The sequence below is a fragment of the Poromitra crassiceps genome, assembly GCF_964638095.1.
Source record: "Poromitra crassiceps genome assembly, chromosome: 17".
In the NCBI taxonomy this organism is placed as follows: domain Eukaryota; kingdom Metazoa; phylum Chordata; class Actinopteri; order Beryciformes; family Melamphaidae; genus Poromitra; species Poromitra crassiceps.
Genome location: NC_139635.1, coordinates 35,178,282 through 35,195,069, shown reverse-complemented (window position 1 = coordinate 35,195,069; position 16,788 = coordinate 35,178,282). Strand labels below are relative to the sequence as shown.

Sequence of the window (16,788 nt, the reverse complement as noted above, 5' to 3'; positions counted from 1 at the left end):
CTTGAGACGGCAAAAAAAATGCTTCCTCATGCATTTCCGTCCAGTCCCACATATTCTCCTTGTGGGTGAGCTGTCTCAGTATCTCACAGTCATCTGATAAGTGTTCATAGAATTTGGAGAGATAATTCACCATGCCGACGAGTCTCTGTATGCCTTTCACGTCAGTTGGCCTCGGCATGTCTCTCACCGCTCGAACCTTATCTGGGTTGGGCTTTAGTCCATCGTCTGTCAACAGGTGTCCGATGTATGGCACCTCTTTTTGGCGCAGTTTGAACTTGTCCGCATTCAGTTTTATGTTCTTTTCCCTGCACCTGTTTAGGAACTGTCTCAGTTTCTCGTCATGGTCTTTGTTGACCTTCTCCTGTGTATCACCCTCTCCAGTGATCAATACATCATCGGCTATGATGTACTATATGCCCGGCAGGCCCTCCAGTGCCTGTGTCAGTTTCAGCTGGAAAATCTCAGGGGCCGGACTGATTCCAGCCATCACCTGTGAACACATCTCCATACTCTTTCTTTATCTTCCCCATATTTATTGTTTCGCTCTGAGATGGTTCCTCTTCTGTCACAATGCTGTCGATAGCCAGTATGTTTTCAGATACAGATACAGATACAGATACTTTTATTGCCACGCAACCAGGTTGGTGGTATTTAGTTTCAGTACATGATGTTATAGCTCTGGCAAAACATGGAAACAGGACATTGATACATTTAGACAATTAAACAGTTACACCGTTCCCACTTCCAACAATAAATACATAAATACAGGATACAAGACCAACAGACGTAAAGTTAGGGGGAGGGGGGAGGGGGGAGAGGGAGAGGGGTGCTGAGGGAGTTCAGAGTCCGTATGGCTGTGAGAAAGAAACTGTTTTTGAAGCGGGTAGTTTTGGTGGGAATTGATCTGTATCGTTTTTTTGAGGGGAGGGGCTGGAACAGGGGGTGGGCTGGGTGGGAGGGGTCCTTAACTCATTCTCTGCCAAAGACGTACTCGGACGTACTTTTTACAATGCCGTTCTGTGCCAAAGACGTACTCGGACGTACTTTCATGTTTTGCTTGTTTACATTAGATCAGACACTTTCCCAGCCTGTGACATTGTTTCAAGTCAAACTGATAAAAGGAACCCGCTAAATAACGTTTAGTATTTATAGTATAGTCACCCATTTAGCTCATTGAGTGCCAATGACAGCCTGAAAAAGCCCCGTGATCGAAGAGAAAACCGCTCATGCTGCAGCCCAGAGCCATGTAGATTGTTCTGGCTGCAACTGACGGTGCCTGCGAACACAGTCAATCCGCGCACACAACTGAGCCCTTCTGCCTCTGTCTGTCTGTCAGCATAGTTTCTCCACACGATTAGCCGCTAGAAAAGCAGCAGCCGACACTGAAAAGCCAAACCTTTCCCTGCAGTCCGCGTGTGGCTTTTCCATGTTGCGCTGCCTGGGAGGCGGCGCACAAACAGCACTCCGAAAATAGACGCTGGGTGCGTGAGGCTGTGTGTTACTAGTGTGGGGAGGAGTTTTCAGCTGAGGGGGGGAGAGGGGGGTGGGGCACGCAGGGCAGGACACAACTACACCACGTCACTACATCAGAAAATATTAGCTAGAGTCAGTGAATGTGCTTGAAATGCTTCATTTCACAAAAGGCTGAATATCTCAGCTTATAATTTGAAATGCCTGAAAACGCTGAAAACAACCTATCTTCTCCGGCTCATAACTAAAGAACGGAAAATGGTATCAATAAACTTTTTTTTGCTGATGATACAATAGAGTCTCCTTGTTCTTTTTGCGTGTTCGGTGTTTACATAGTAATATCACACAATATTCTGTGGGCCTCGAGAAATCACTGAAAACGCTCTGAAACTCTGGCACTGGAAGCGTCGTTCTCCAAAAGTGGCTGGCACTCAATGAGTTAATGATCTTACAGGCACGGGTGATGGTTCGGGAGGTGTATATGGAGTCCAGGGTGGAGAGGTCACAACCAATGATTTTTGCTGCTTTATTAATAATGCGCTGTAATTTGGATTTTGATGTTTGATCAGCTGAGCCGAACCAGACAATTATGGATGAGGTGATGATGCTTTGTATGATGGCGGAGTAGAAGCGGAGCAGTAGGCATTGTTTAATCCTGTATCTCTTCAGTTGCCTGAGGAAATAGAGTCGCTGATGTGCTTTCTTGGTGATGGTGGTGATGTTGTGGTCCCATTTGAGGTTATTGCTGATGTGTGTTCCGAGAAATTTGAAAGAGTCTGTGAGGGTTATGGGTTGGTCGGATATTGTCAGTGGGAGTTAATTTGGGTGTCATTTTTGCAGTCCTGAAATCTATGGCTATTTCGGTGGTTTTGGAGGTGTTGAGCAGGAGGTTGTTAGTAGAGCACCATGTTGCAACTCTCTCTACTTCTCGTCTGTATGCTGATTCATTGTTATTTGTGATGAGGCCGAGGATGGTGGTGTCGTCTGCGTATTTGTAGATTTTTACTGAGTTGTCCAGGGAGGTGAGTTGGTTAGTGAAGAGGGAGAAGAACCAGGAGGAAAGGACGCACCCCTGGGGGGCGCCGGTGCTGAGGGTCAGGGGGTGGGACATCCGGTTGTGTATTTTGACTGTTTGGATTCTGTTGCTGAGGAATAGCTGGTATGGTTCCTGGTTTTTACTGGACTGGAAAAGTGGGGGGAAAGTACAAACATAGTGTCCGCATATTGAGCACTATGTGGTCATTTACTTGCCTGGAAAGCAGGTTTTTCATTCAGTGATAAGTGTCCAAATGTTCATGTCATTCTGGCCAATACTCCACTTCTGTTATAACATTTCAGTCTGGAATATGGAATATCTTTCAATAATCTTTATGGCTAAAAGTAATCTCATGTGTAAGAAATGACTGTTCTACATTGAAGTAAAAAATGTAAATAATTAACTTGTTGGTTTTGGATTTATTTAGCTTCAAGAGTGCATTTTTGTTCGTGTGACCCTCAACACAGGCTTTGAGAATCCCGGGCCACTTACTGATACTTATGCTTAAATTAACCCACTCATATTCTGGTTTATTTCAAGAAAAACATTTTGGCTAGTGGAAATTCTAATTGGCTGTTAACTTCTAGCAGCCATATTGGTAGGTGACCAAAAAAGCGAATTTCAAGCGCTGCAGGGAGAGCAAGTGGTGACATAGGAGTGAGTGAGAAAAGGATCAAATATTGGTGTTTAAGACTGAATAATGACATCACAACTGTTAATTTAAAATGAGTTATTCCTCTAAACTGGACTTCAAATGCCCCAGATTTTTCCGCGCCAGCGCCGTTCGGCCCCCAACCCTCAGCAAAATCTGGCCCTTTGGTGGCGAGGAATTTTTTTTGTGGTCCTCTCATCCTCCTATCATCAAAGTTCCTGGGTTATGGCATGACAGCAACAATCTGGGTTTCTCATGTGGCCCCCCATGAAAAATAATTGCCCACCCCTGATCTAGCCTCTTAAATTGGTTCTCAAAGTGAACCAGATTCATGCATTTTAGTTTAAAATGTACACATTCTTCTTACCTTACAGGGGGCATGGCCCCCCGAACCCTCCAAGAGGGTCCAAGCAAGGTCTACCCACCACAATCTCTCCAAATCCTGTGGGAAACATAGTTATTAGTATTTTCTTTGTTCTTAAAAATATACATTGCCTGTTTGTGTTTTGCAATATGGATATTGTTTTATTTATAATTAAATTGAGCATTGGGCCTTTATAAGAATGTTTATTTGTATTATTTCAATTGTCACACTCATCGATACATATTTGAGGTTTGTTTATTAATTGGGAATAGGACCACTGGAACAAACGCCGCGAACATGATCCGGCTACTTTTTCAATCTGACTGGCTACTCAAAAGGTTGGGAAACTCTCTGATTTAAAATGAGATATTCCTCTAAATTGGGCTTCAAATGGCCAAAATTTTCCGCCGCCGCCCTTCGGACGCCGGCATCCATGCATCCGTGGGCCCGATGTGATATCCTTTCATGGGGCCCGAAATCCCTGGCTACGCGCCTACTTAAGACAATGCAAGATTCAGGTCATATATATGGATCAGCAGGGTCAGCAGCGCCTTTTTTGTCTCCGGAAACTTGCTAAATTCCAGGTAGACAAGAACTCCCTAGGGAGAATTGTGAAAACGGCTTCAAAAATAGTCGGAATCCATTTTGGGAGCCTAGACCACATTTTCAACTTGCAGATGCTAAAAAAAGCAAGGGCTATCTGCTCAGACAATGCCCATCCGCTGAGCTCTGAATATGAGCTGCTTCCATCTGGTCTTCGTCTTCGTGCTCCCTTGGCTAGAAACCTTACCAGTAAGGTCAGTGTCTTGCGGGATTTTCTCTACTTCTAGTTCATTTTTCCATCCTACGCACCTGATTTAAAGTTTTTAAGGTGTGCAACAGCTCTTTCACAGAAGTTGGTAGAATAACATATTTAAATAATCAGGGCAGCTCAAAACATGTAACTTAATCTTTGTTTTCTTGTCAACTCCTGTAAAAAATAGCACAGGATTAAAAGGATAAATCAGGATTCAAATTAATGTGGTTCAAAGAAAATGTATGCCCTTTCTCCTAGCCTCTCAAACATTTTGCCTCCACCCATTTCCTGATACAGGTCTGTAAGCCACCCCTCGTCATGCAATTCACCAGTCTAAAGCCAGGTGGGGTGCTCAGAAAGCAAATAGATTAGAAAAGTGTGCAAAATGTCAGGCAAATACATTTCAATATTAAAATAGAGAAATTAGAATAGAGAATATTAGAATAAAGAAAGAGAATACTTCGAATAAGCACAAATGGCTCCAACAATTTGGGCTCATTGAATCCACAAGTTTCAGCTTTCCAGTCCTACCCAATTCATGCAATTCCAAGACCAAGAAATGTTCAAATAGAATAGGTGAAAATAACGCATAAATACTGCATGCAAAAAAAACGTTTGTCCAGAAACGGCATGGGATTCGCATAAAGTGGGCATGTCTCTAAAGGGGAGACTCGTGGATACCCATAGAACCCATTCAGATAGAGAAAGGAGAGACACATTCGGATAGAGAGAGGAGAGAGACCCATTCAGATAGAGAGGAGAGACACATTCAGATAGGAGAGACCCATTCAGATAGAGATAGGAGAGACCCATTCAGATAGGAGAGACCCATTCAGATAGAGGAGAGACACATTCAGATAGAGGAGAGAGACCCATTCAGATAGAGATAGGAGAGACCCATTCAGATAGAGGAGAGAGACCCATTCAGATAGAGATAGGAGAGACCCATTCAGATAGGAGAGACCCATTCAGATAGAGGAGAGACACATTCAGATAGAGGAGAGAGACCCATTCAGATAGAGGAGAGAGACCTATTCAGATAGAGAGGAGAGACCTATTCAGATAGAGAGGAGAGACCCATTCAGATAGAGGAGAGAGACCCATTCAGATAGAGAGAGGAGAGACCCATTCAGATGGAGGAGAGACCCATTCAGATAGAGGAGAGAGACCCATTCAGATAGAGAGAGGAGAGACCCATTCAGATAGAGGAGAGACCCATTCAGATAGAGGAGAGAGACCCATTCAGATAGAGAGGAGAGACCCATTCAGATAGAGGAGAGAGACCCATTCAGATAGAGGAGAGACCCATTCAGATAGAGGAGAGACCCATTCAGATAGAGGAGAGACACATTCAGATAGAGAGAGGAGAGACCCATTCAGATAGAGGAGAGACCCATTCAGATAGAGGAGAGAGACCCATTCAGATAGAGAGGAGAGACCCATTCAGATAGAGGAGAGAGACCCATTCAGATAGAGAGGAGAGACCCATTCAGATAGAGGAGAGACACATTCAGATAGAGGAGAGAGACCCATTCAGATAGAGGAGAGAGACCCATTCAGATAGAGGAGAGACACATTCAGATAGAGGAGAGACACATTCAGATAGAGGAGAGACCCATTCAGATAGAGGAGAGACACATTCAGATAGAGGAGAGAGACCCATTCAGATAGAGGAGAGAGACCCATTCAGATAGAGGAGAGACACATTCAGATAGAGGAGAGACACATTCAGATAGAGGAGAGACCCATTCAGATAGAGGAGAGACACATTCAGATAGAGAGGAGAGACCCATTCAGATAGAGAGAGACACATTCAGATAGAGGAGAGACACATTCAGATAGAGAGGAGAGACCCATTCAGATAGAGAGAGACACATTCAGATAGAGGAGAGAGACCCATTCAGATAGAGAGAGACACATTCAGATAGAGGAGAGACCCATTCAGATAGAGAGAGACACATTCAGATAGAGGAGAGACCCATTCAGATAGAGAGAGACACATTCAGATAGAGGAGAGACACATTCAGATAGAGGAGAGACCCATTCAGATAGAGGAGAGACACATTCAGATAGAGAGGAGAGACCCATTCAGATAGAGAGAGACACATTCAGATAGAGAGAGACACATTCAGATAGAGAGGAGAGACCCATTCAGATAGAGAGAGACACATTCAGATAGAGGAGAGAGACCCATTCAGATAGAGGAGAGAGACCCATTCAGATAGAGATAGGAGAGACCCATTCAGATAGAGGAGAGAGACCCATTCAGATAGAGATAGGAGAGACCCATTCAGATAGGAGAGACCCATTCAGATAGAGGAGAGACACATTCAGATAGAGGAGAGAGACCCATTCAGATAGAGGAGAGAGACCCATTCAGATAGAGAGGAGAGACCCATTCAGATAGAGGAGAGAGACCCATTCAGATAGAGAGAGGAGAGACCCATTCAGATAGAGGAGAGAGACCCATTCAGATAGAGGAGAGAGACCCATTCAGATAGAGAGGAGAGACCCATTCAGATAGAGGAGAGACCCATTCAGATAGAGGAGAGACCCATTCAGATAGAGGAGAGACCCATTCAGATAGAGGAGAGAGACCCATTCAGATAGAGGAGAGACCCATTCAGATAGAGGAGAGAGACCCATTCAGATAGAGAGGAGAGACCCATTCAGATAGAGGAGAGAGACCCATTCAGATAGAGGAGAGAGACCCATTCAGATAGAGGAGAGAGACCCATTCAGATAGAGAGAGACCCATTCAGATAGAGAGAGACACATTCAGATAGAGGAGAGACCCATTCAGATAGAGGAGAGACCCATTCAGATAGAGAGGAGAGACCCATTCAGATAGAGGAGAGACACATTCAGATAGAGGAGAGAGACCCATTCAGATAGAGAGGAGAGACCCATTCAGATAGAGGAGAGAGACCCATTCAGATAGAGAGGAGAGACCCATTCAGATAGGAGAGACCCATTCAGATAGAGGAGAGAGACCCATTCAGATAGAGGAGAGAGACCCATTCAGATAGAGAGGAGAGACCCATTCAGATAGGAGAGACCCATTCAGAGAGAGGAGAGAGACCCATTCAGATAGAGAGAGACCCATTCAGATAGAGAGAGACCCATTCAGAGAGAGGAGAGAGACCCATTCAGATAGAGAGAGGAGAGAGACCCATTCAGATAGGAGAGACCCATTCAGAGAGAGGAGAGACACATTCAGATAGAGGAGAGAGACCCATTCAGATAGAGAAGAGAGACCCATTCAGATAGAGGAGAGAGACACATTCAGATAGAGGAGAGACACATTCAGATAGGAGAGACCCATTCAGAGAGAGGAGAGACCCATTCAGAGAGAGGAGAGAGACCCATTCAGATAGAGAGAGGAGAGACCCATTCAGATAGAGAGGAGAGACACATTCAGATAGAGAGAGGAGAGACCCATTCAGAGAGAGGAGAGACCCATTCAGATAGAGGAGAGAGACCCATTTGAAAATGGCTGTCAGTTTTACCCTCACCAAAATAACATTGGAGCATAATTCAGCCCCCCCCCCCCCCCCCCCCTTCCGACAAGATAGCATGACATGCTTGGTACCAATGGATGCCTTCGGTCTTCTAAAGTTTCATTATGATACCAGTATCTCCACTCTAGCTGTACAAATGAGCCCGCTACAGCCTCTGAAAGACAGTAATGTACTCGAGTAGCCTTTTAGGCTTGCAGTTACAGCCCCCCGTCAGAAGGGGGTGCTGAAGGGTGCTGCAGCGCATACTTCCAGCATCCCTCCCTAGAGTCAGCACCACGGCTCATCCAAAGGACGGTGAGGTGCTCACTCACACGATAGAGTCCCAGGGCATTGGGGATGTTATTCATGAGACCAGAGGGAAGAGCACCTTCTTCTGGTCCTCCAACACCACACCAAGTGTTCCTTTAAGTAGCAACATCTTAACTGGCTTCAGAGCCACCTGCTAATTGTTGTGGAAAATGTTGTCATAATATCCATATATTTTATAACTTTCTCATTTGGGCTTTATAATGTGATGTGAACTATAACTGTATGTTACTTTAAGGGTCCCCGAACCACAGCGGGGAAACTCCCTGCCAAATCATGATAACGAGAGGGTCCCAGTCTTATCTGCCCACTGCAGAAATGCCATGTTTTGCTATGTCTGTATAAAAGATGATTTGCAACATGTTGTATCAGACTTGCCTCCTCCTTCGTCTAAGGAGAATGTCAGGATGCCTGTGAATTTGCCTCAAATGCTTACAATAAATAAAAAGACAGCCATGGATTTTTTTGGACTCTCTGATTATCATCTCTCATCTAGTAATTAGACACAATAGCATTGAAGTTTCTACCACACTAATGACCTGACCTGACTTGGTAGAAGAGACACAACACATTTGATGTCCTGCATTTTGGCAATGGGGCTCATGCCAAATAGGGCTTGTTTTTATTTTATGTAAGTTTAATGACTGCAATTCTCATACATTTACTGGAGCCTTGTGAAGCATCTAAAGTAGAAGTGTCTGTGGTTGCATAATGTGATTTGTCAGGGATGAAGCATGCTTTATTATTACACACACAAAACAGATTGTTTCAACTTTATTTTTCAAGAGTTGCATTGAACAGTAATAATTAGGTTACATGGGTTTTAGGAGTTGGCATTCACATTACAAACACATGGGAATGCCAAACAGACATCCTCAGTGATAGCGTTAAGGTATTCCTCTAAACATTGTGGTTTTGGCTGTTTCCCAAAAGTCATTTTAGATCTCAGATCCAAGGCTATTTTACAAGTCAAGGTCTATTGTCTATCAAGATGATTTGGAAAAATTCAGCGCAGAACTCGTTTGAACCAGATCTAGTAACAATTGCAGACATTGTTTGCAGTGCCAGATGGGTGTGTTTTTAATCTTATGAACCACATAAGATTACAAAACCTACTTTAAAATAATTTCCTCTAAAACTGGGAAATGGGAATGTGACAGTTCAAAGGTCATGAGCTCGAACGGTGACGTCACCAGTGCTAAAAAAATAATAATCCAAGATGGCTCCTCCGGCGCAACAACAGTAGTTAAAATCGTAAATACTGTTTTTTAGCACTTCTGTCTTGTTTGTGTCTCATTAAATCAGCCGTACACACAGCACTGTCTAACTTCTATCTGTGTGGACATGTTGCTGCATTGTTTGTATGCGCAAAATGCCACGAAATGCCTCGTTAGCAACTGTTATTGCTAACGATGGCTACCCTGGTTAGTGGCCGGATCTGACTCGTTTAAACGGATGTGATGCAAATCGACAGTGAACTTCCCAGCTCCCAGTTTTCTGCAAATGGAACGCTAACAAAACGGATGTGACGTCATTCAACCGCCACATCCCAGTTTGTTTGCGATAAAGGAACGGGCCATACTTACTGTCCAGACTTACAGTATTAGCCATAAATAATTATTTGCAAATGCTATTTGGCCCAGGTCAACTGTGTGGCCTCTTTCTCTGTGTTGCTGTTCACAACACATCTCATGTACAAACGGTAATGCAAAATAGATTGTTCAAAATGTCCAAATAACCTTCAATAAAAATAGATATGGATTGCCTAGATAGATTAAAAAAATAGAATACTTGTTGTCGATACTGAGTCGGTATATTCTGATGTTGTAATCCAGCATCCATCAACTGACTTCATTGTATCCTTCTTGTCACAGTGTGTCCCATGGTGTCATTCAGGTCCTCAGCGTGACAGATGCTGCGAGGACACTCAGCAGGACTAGCAGAGCTGGTAGGGGAAGAGAAAACAGGCACTGGATACAAATGTTTCTTCTATATGCACATTACACCCACTATGACCGGAAAGCGCTACAGTGTATTCAATCCGTCATCAGATTTTACCATTGCATTAACTCCACACTATCAATTCCCACAACAGCCAGTGTGGGTAAATGAGCCTTCTCTAAACACACATTCACATCTAGAATGCCTGTGTTCCCACGGCAATGATATAACTGAGTGAGCTCCATGCTTCAGATAAGATGTTAAACCGAGGTCCTGACTCTATGTGGTCATTAAAGATCCCTATGCAATCGGCACTCTTCGCAAGAGTAGGGGTGTCACCCCGGTGCCGTGGCTAAATTCCCACACAGGAATTTCCTTCCATCATGGCCACCTCTCATCATCCCTCGTTACCTAATTGGCTCATTCAGTCCTCACCTCTCCACCGTGATAGGCTGATGTGTGCTGAGCATTCTGTCGCAAACTGGCTGCCGTGCGTCACCCAGGTGGGTGCTACACTATCAGTGTACTACCGATATGTGAGGCGCTTTGAGTATCTAGAAAGGCCCTGTATAAAATCCAATCATTTAAATTAATAATTATTTATTTATAGTTTATAGATATCTTTATAGTTATCATTCTACTAGATGTGAATGGGTCTTACGCTTCCATGAGCGAGATGCTGAACAGTGTCTACTCACTCATTGCACCTCACTCTGGATTAGAGCATCTAGGCCTGCTCAAGGCTTCTTCCCTGTTAAAAGGGTCTTTCCTTGCCGCCATTACTAAGGGCAGGCTCTTTGTTGGGAAATTGTGCAGTAAAATAGCCGATGCATGTGAGAATTGTTGGGTCTAAAATATAGAGCCTGGTCTTCTACCTGCTCTGTTTGAAAAATGCCTGTTAACTCTATGATTTGGCACTATATAAATATAAAATTGGTTGATTGATTGATTGATTGATTGATTGATTGATTGAAGTGTAAAGATGTAATGTAATGTAAATGTGGAATGTCTTGTATGACTTCGCTGTTTACCATGAGGTTGGAAAGCGCCACTGCCTGCTGTAGTCATAGGCATTGTGGTGTTGCCGGGGGCTGCGGTGGTGACGGGGGCTGTGGAGGCTGGGGCTGGGGGGGCTGGTGTGGCATTAGCGACGGCCAGGTTCAGTTCGCCAGCATTCAAGGTGAAGTTCAAGGCACCAATACTGCCTGAAGAAGAAAACCAACAGAGATACTGCCTGAAGAACAAAACCAACGATACTGGCTGAAGAATAAAATCAAGAGACTGAGCAGGAGGAAATTGTACATGGTCGCACTAGGGGTCCGACCAAATGCGGAACCCGGCGGCAGTTATTCGTATGAGTTGTGCCAAACAAATGTTAATATCTCAAAAGCTATAGGCCTACATCACATCGCTTATATTTTGACATTCTGAGTGAGAGCAGAAGTAGCTCAAGAGTTTGATGTATATTGGCATGCCTTCCATTAGGCGAACTAGGCCTAATGGTAATGGTAATGGCTAAGGGCGCTTGAGCCGTTAGGGGCGCCAGAGAGGGTAATTTTTTTTTTTTTTTTTTTTTTTTACAAATACTTTTTCATGATAATAGGCCTACTATTATTTTACAATAGTAGACAAAAATAAGAAGAACAACGTCTTAAGTCTTTAAATAATAGTGAAATAATTTTTCTAATTCTGGCTTTCTGGCTGCCCGGGCTGCAGCACTTTCACCATGGTCCCTAATCCATACCACCCCACCCCCTGCGCGGCCGCGCCCCCTTCTACATGCTCGGAGCTTTTTCCCAGAGTGGGGGAAGGGAGCTGGAAGGTGGGTGCTGAGTGTGCTGCAGCACCCCCTGGTGGCAAGAAATGGATTTTCGAAATTGTTGGATTTGGCTGTCTTGTGTTTATACCACCAACAAGATGCATTAAAAAACAGTTTGTGCTTCCTAGCTCTAATCTTATTTCATACGCTCTCTCTTCAAAAGTGTTTGATTTTCATCATAATCTGGTTTTCCATAATAATAATAATAATAATAAGTTCAGTGTTTATGCCTGTGTTTCTGTCTGTTGTAGTGTAAAATGACTAAAGGGAGAGCAGGTGCTTACATGAAAGTGAGTGAGAAAAGGAGAAGATACTGAATAATGACATCACAACAGTATAATCCTAATGTTAATTTAAAATTAAATATTCTTCTAAATATGGATGAAAGTCCAAAAAACGTAAAATTTTCTTCGGCCCTTCCTTACAGCACCCCCTACCTAAAAGTACTTCCAGCGCCGCTGGGGAAGGGCGATTCTGAGCCTGCACTGCAGTGCTGGATTAGCTGCGATATCATTTTTATTATATTTTCTTTGGGGGAGGGGGGAGGGGGGAGGGGGGAGGGGGGGGGGCACCAGCAAAAATCTTGCCTAGGGCACCAACTTGGTCAGGCACGCCACGTCGTGTTAAAGTTGTGTGAACTGTCGCCGTTTTTAAAATGTAAACAGAGTCTAGAGTTAGACACTCAACCCTCCCAAAGCTCACGCTCCATTTACCCCGCTCGCCGGGCGCTTCTGGCTCATATTGAGCGCATTAGCGCCCGGCGAATGCAACGCATTTCCCATTTTACACTTTGCCATTTTCACGTCTAGGTCTAAAATGCTGGCTCCTACCTGAGTCTTCACGTGAAGTGAAGACGCTATCCGATGTCAAACATCCTCTTCTTTTAATGACACCTAGTTGTTGCATCCAAATTGTTGCATAAAATCCACTTTTCTGTCGCTCAAAAACCGAAAACCATGTATCTGGAGCACCGCGCGCCTTCTTCTTCTCTGATCTGAAGCAACCCGGAACAACGACTCACTGTTTACTCACTAATGCCCCCCACACTTCCGCAATGGTATTGCACCTCCGTTTCTGCACAAATGCAGAAATGGGAGGTGCAATACCATTGCGGAAGTGTGGGGGGCATTGTTGAGTAAACAGTGAGTCGTTGTTCCGGGTTGCTCAAGGTGCTCCAGATATATGGTTTTCGGTTTTTGAGCGACAGAAAAGTGGATTTTATGCAACAATTTGGATGCAACAACTAGGTGTCATTAAAAGAAGAGGATGTTTGACATCGGATAGCGTCTTCACTTCACGTGAAGACTCAGGTAGGAGCCAGCATTTTAGACCTAGACGTGAAAATGGCAAAGTGTATTCGCCGGGCGCTAATGCGCTCAGTATGAGCCAGAAGTGCTCGGCGAGCGGGGTAAACGCTCCATAGGGTTCCATTGCCATTGCCACCCATATATATACACATATATACACACATATATATATATATATATATATATATATATATATATATATATATATATATATATATATATATTATATGGGGAGACATTTATTTTTGTGTATCATTGTAAAGCAACAGTAAAAAGGATATTAATCTAACATGATGTCTGTAGTTCTTTATAGATCTAGCCTCTTAATTTTGCTCTCAAAGTGCACCAGATTGAAGCATTTTACTTTAAAGTGGACAACATTGTCTAACCGGGGGGAGCCCCCCCTGGACCCCCCGCGCTGTGCTAAAATGACCTCGGTATTTCTCAAACCCTGACTACGGGCCTGGTCAAAACGATCTTATATACTGTGTGTTCATGTGTGTTCACTCACCGTCATTATTAACAGTTCCAGTTCCCACCAGGACACCGAATGTGGTGACGTGGCTGCTCCTGGTGCTGGTGGCGTTGAGGTTTGGGATGGTGAACTCACACTTGATCACACTCTCATTCACTAAGCTGCGGATATCTCTCACCATCTGGAAAGATAAGGTAAGGTCAGATCAGATAAGTTATGATGAAACCATTCCTGTGGGGAAATTGTTTTCCTGCAGCAAACAGCAAATAGTAATATGATACAGAAAATGTAATAAGAACAAGAATATAGCAAAGCAAATTATAAATAACTATTTTTGAATAAACGATCGTAAAATTGAAATTGAAATTACTGTAGCACAACTTGAGAGAAAACCAGTCACCATTGACTTCAGTACAGTAGCCTACAACTGAAGTCAATCGTGATGGCACAATTTTCATTTTTGGGTGAGCAGCCCTGTTATTAAAGCAATCAACATTTCCACAATGTACATTAACAGGTAATAAAATCCCTCCAATTAGAGCTCATTTGATTTAGAGGAGCTGGTGTTGTCGGCCAATCAGGGTGAGGACTAGTCTTCAAATTCATTCAATAAATACCCATTTTAACTCGACTTCAATTACATGACAAAGATCATGACTCTTTTCCTGAGCATATTTGAAAAGAAAATAAGGAAAACTGAATGAATGCATGTTTCTGTTTCTGTTTATGATCTTTGTTTCATAAACAGACAAACAGGATTTGGAGTATACTAGAAATCTAGGGTGGAGAACATCGCTTATCAGTGATGTTGTCTCTGTGTGACTCAAATCGTGGCATCATCAGGAATTTGTGACGCAAATCATGACATCGCTTCTGACCTCACTGATGATGATGTCAGTGATGATCTCACGTTTTGCGTCACAAATCACTGATGATGTCACGATTTGAGTCACACACAAACATCACTGATGGCATCACAATTGTTCGAGTGACATCACTGATGACACACACACACACACACACACACACACACACACACACACACACACACACAGACAACTTCAACTATATTATGTAGATAATTCACATGCATTTATTTTTCCCCGTAGTGAAGAAGGGGAAGCCTCACCGTCTCTGTTGGAGTGAGTGCCATGTTGCTGTTGTTTCTTTCCATTGTGCGGAAGAAGAATCTCCTGTCCGTGCTGTTTTGAGCACAGATAAAAACCATGGTGGACATCTGAGAGAGAGAGAGAGAGAGAGAGAGAGAGAGAGAGAGAGAGAGAGAGAGAGGGTGGGGGGGGGGGGGGGGTAAGAGGAATAAATTACTTCCTTAAAGCATAGCATTATTCTATTATCATAAGCTGTCTTTGTTTGGAATGACTGGGAAAAAGTCAAGACAGTGATGAAGTGTGGTCAAAGGCTCACATTCCTGCTTTACTTGTTTAGTTGTTGATGCAGGTATTGTGCATTTACCACTTCCTTGTTCCATCTGTTTCCTTGTGTGTGTGTGTGTGTGTGTGTGTGTGTGTGTGTGTGTGTGTGTGTGTGTGTGTGTTCGTTTTTGTGTTTGCGTTGTGTTTGCATTACCGCTTCCTTGTTCCATCTGTTTCCTTGTGTGTGTGTGTGTGTGTGTGTGTGCGTGCGCGTGCATGCGTGTGTGCATGTGTGTGTGTTCGTTTTTGTGTTTGTGTTTGTGTGTGTGTGTGTGTGTGTGTGCGCGTGCATGCATGCGTGTGTGCATGTGTGTGTGTCCCGGGCTCGAGTCTTATACACGGGTCTGGAAATGTATGGAAAGTGATAGAAATAGTGTAGAAATTGCACAAACGTATGGAAAGATATTGTTCGGCTCAAGAGATTACCCGGAAGTCCCTGCGCTTCCTAGTTCCCACAGTACATGTAGGCCTATAAGTCAATGGGATTTCTTTATGGGAATTTTGGTTAAATGCATGAAATAAGGTCTGTGGTTAACAAAAGTTTATGAAACAGCAAACTTTGTCTTCAGCAAGATAATCTTCAACAAATGAGGACCACTTTTGCCTTTCGAAGCATTTTCTGAAAATGGCATTTAAAAAAGCACATTCAAGCTTCAAAAGTCATAAAAGTGGTCTTCATTTGTAATTTGTAATTGTAATAGTAGCCTAATTCTCAAAGCAAATACATACGCCGGTTCTGTCAGCAAGGTGAGGTCATTTAGGCCTAACTGTAGGCTAGTTTGTTTTCAACAGGTAGCCTACTCTCATCCTTGGTAGTAACCCTGGTGTGTATCATGTGTATTATGTTAGGGATTAATTTACAATCGATTAATCACCGTTAAGAATTTGATCGATCAAACATTATGTTAAACGATTAATCTACAATGTGGGCTATGTGCTATTTTTGACTTTTTTGCTGAAATGATTTAAAACAAGGGGTGACATTTATACTTATACAGAGGAAGAAGAAAGCCAATTTGGCAAGCAGGCAAAAAGTCCAGTGTGGGAGAAATACACCCAAAAAGGCATCGGTAGGCTATTCATTGTAAACGTTGTTAAAATGTTGAAATACAACACGTCTACAAGCAGACAGCTAATGCAGGAAGTTTGGTCGGTTGATTAACGAGTTGAGTAGGCCTAAAGGCACGTGTAAAAACACGCATTTTGTATTTTCTATTTTGTATGTCAAAAACAGTTATTTTTTTATTAATTAGGCTAATCAATGAATCGATCATTAACATGGCCAATTAAAGAAATGTATTACAATTTGTAGGCCTATATCTTAGGCTATGTGTACCTAAGAAGAAAGCCATCTCTTAGGCTATGTGTACCATACCGGGGTTTGGGGGGCAGTGAGTCCCAGAGCTATGAATCCGTCTGAAACTCCTCGGAGCTCGACGGACAGGTCCACGCCGTTGGGAGCCATGGGACTGCTGGTGTCCAGGGAGGCGAACAGACAGGATGAGCTCATGTTCATGGGGTCACAGTCATTTGGCATCTCCACACACAGCTTAGTCACCCCACAGCCTGACCGAGTGATGTCCACCTGGTACGCACACACGCACGCACGCGCACACACACACACACACACACACACACACACACACACACACACACACACACACACAC

The 16,788-nt window shown here is 43.5% G+C and overlaps 1 protein-coding gene across 3 annotated transcripts in view; it reads right to left on the bottom strand.

The window, feature by feature from the left end:
• LOC310792139 (putative ferric-chelate reductase 1) overlaps window positions 1–16,788 on the bottom strand; it is a 37,346-nt gene that overhangs the window by 18,281 nt on the left and 2,277 nt on the right. Inside the window, exons 3-7 of one of the 3 annotated variants that reach the window (XM_083653854.1) lie at window positions 16,496–16,705; window positions 14,817–14,924; window positions 13,724–13,868; window positions 11,118–11,291; window positions 8,907–10,090 (exon numbers count right to left, since the gene is read on the bottom strand). In XM_083653854.1, coding sequence (XP_083509980.1) covers window positions 10,038–10,090; window positions 11,118–11,291; window positions 13,724–13,868; window positions 14,817–14,924; window positions 16,496–16,705 — 690 coding nt within the window. In that variant the 3' untranslated portion in view covers window positions 8,907–10,037. Of the gene's footprint in view, window positions 1–8,906; window positions 10,091–11,117; window positions 11,292–13,723; window positions 13,869–14,816; window positions 14,925–16,495; window positions 16,706–16,788 lie in introns of those variants that run through there. The other 2 variants (XM_083653855.1, XM_083653856.1) reach the window with 2 other exon arrangements.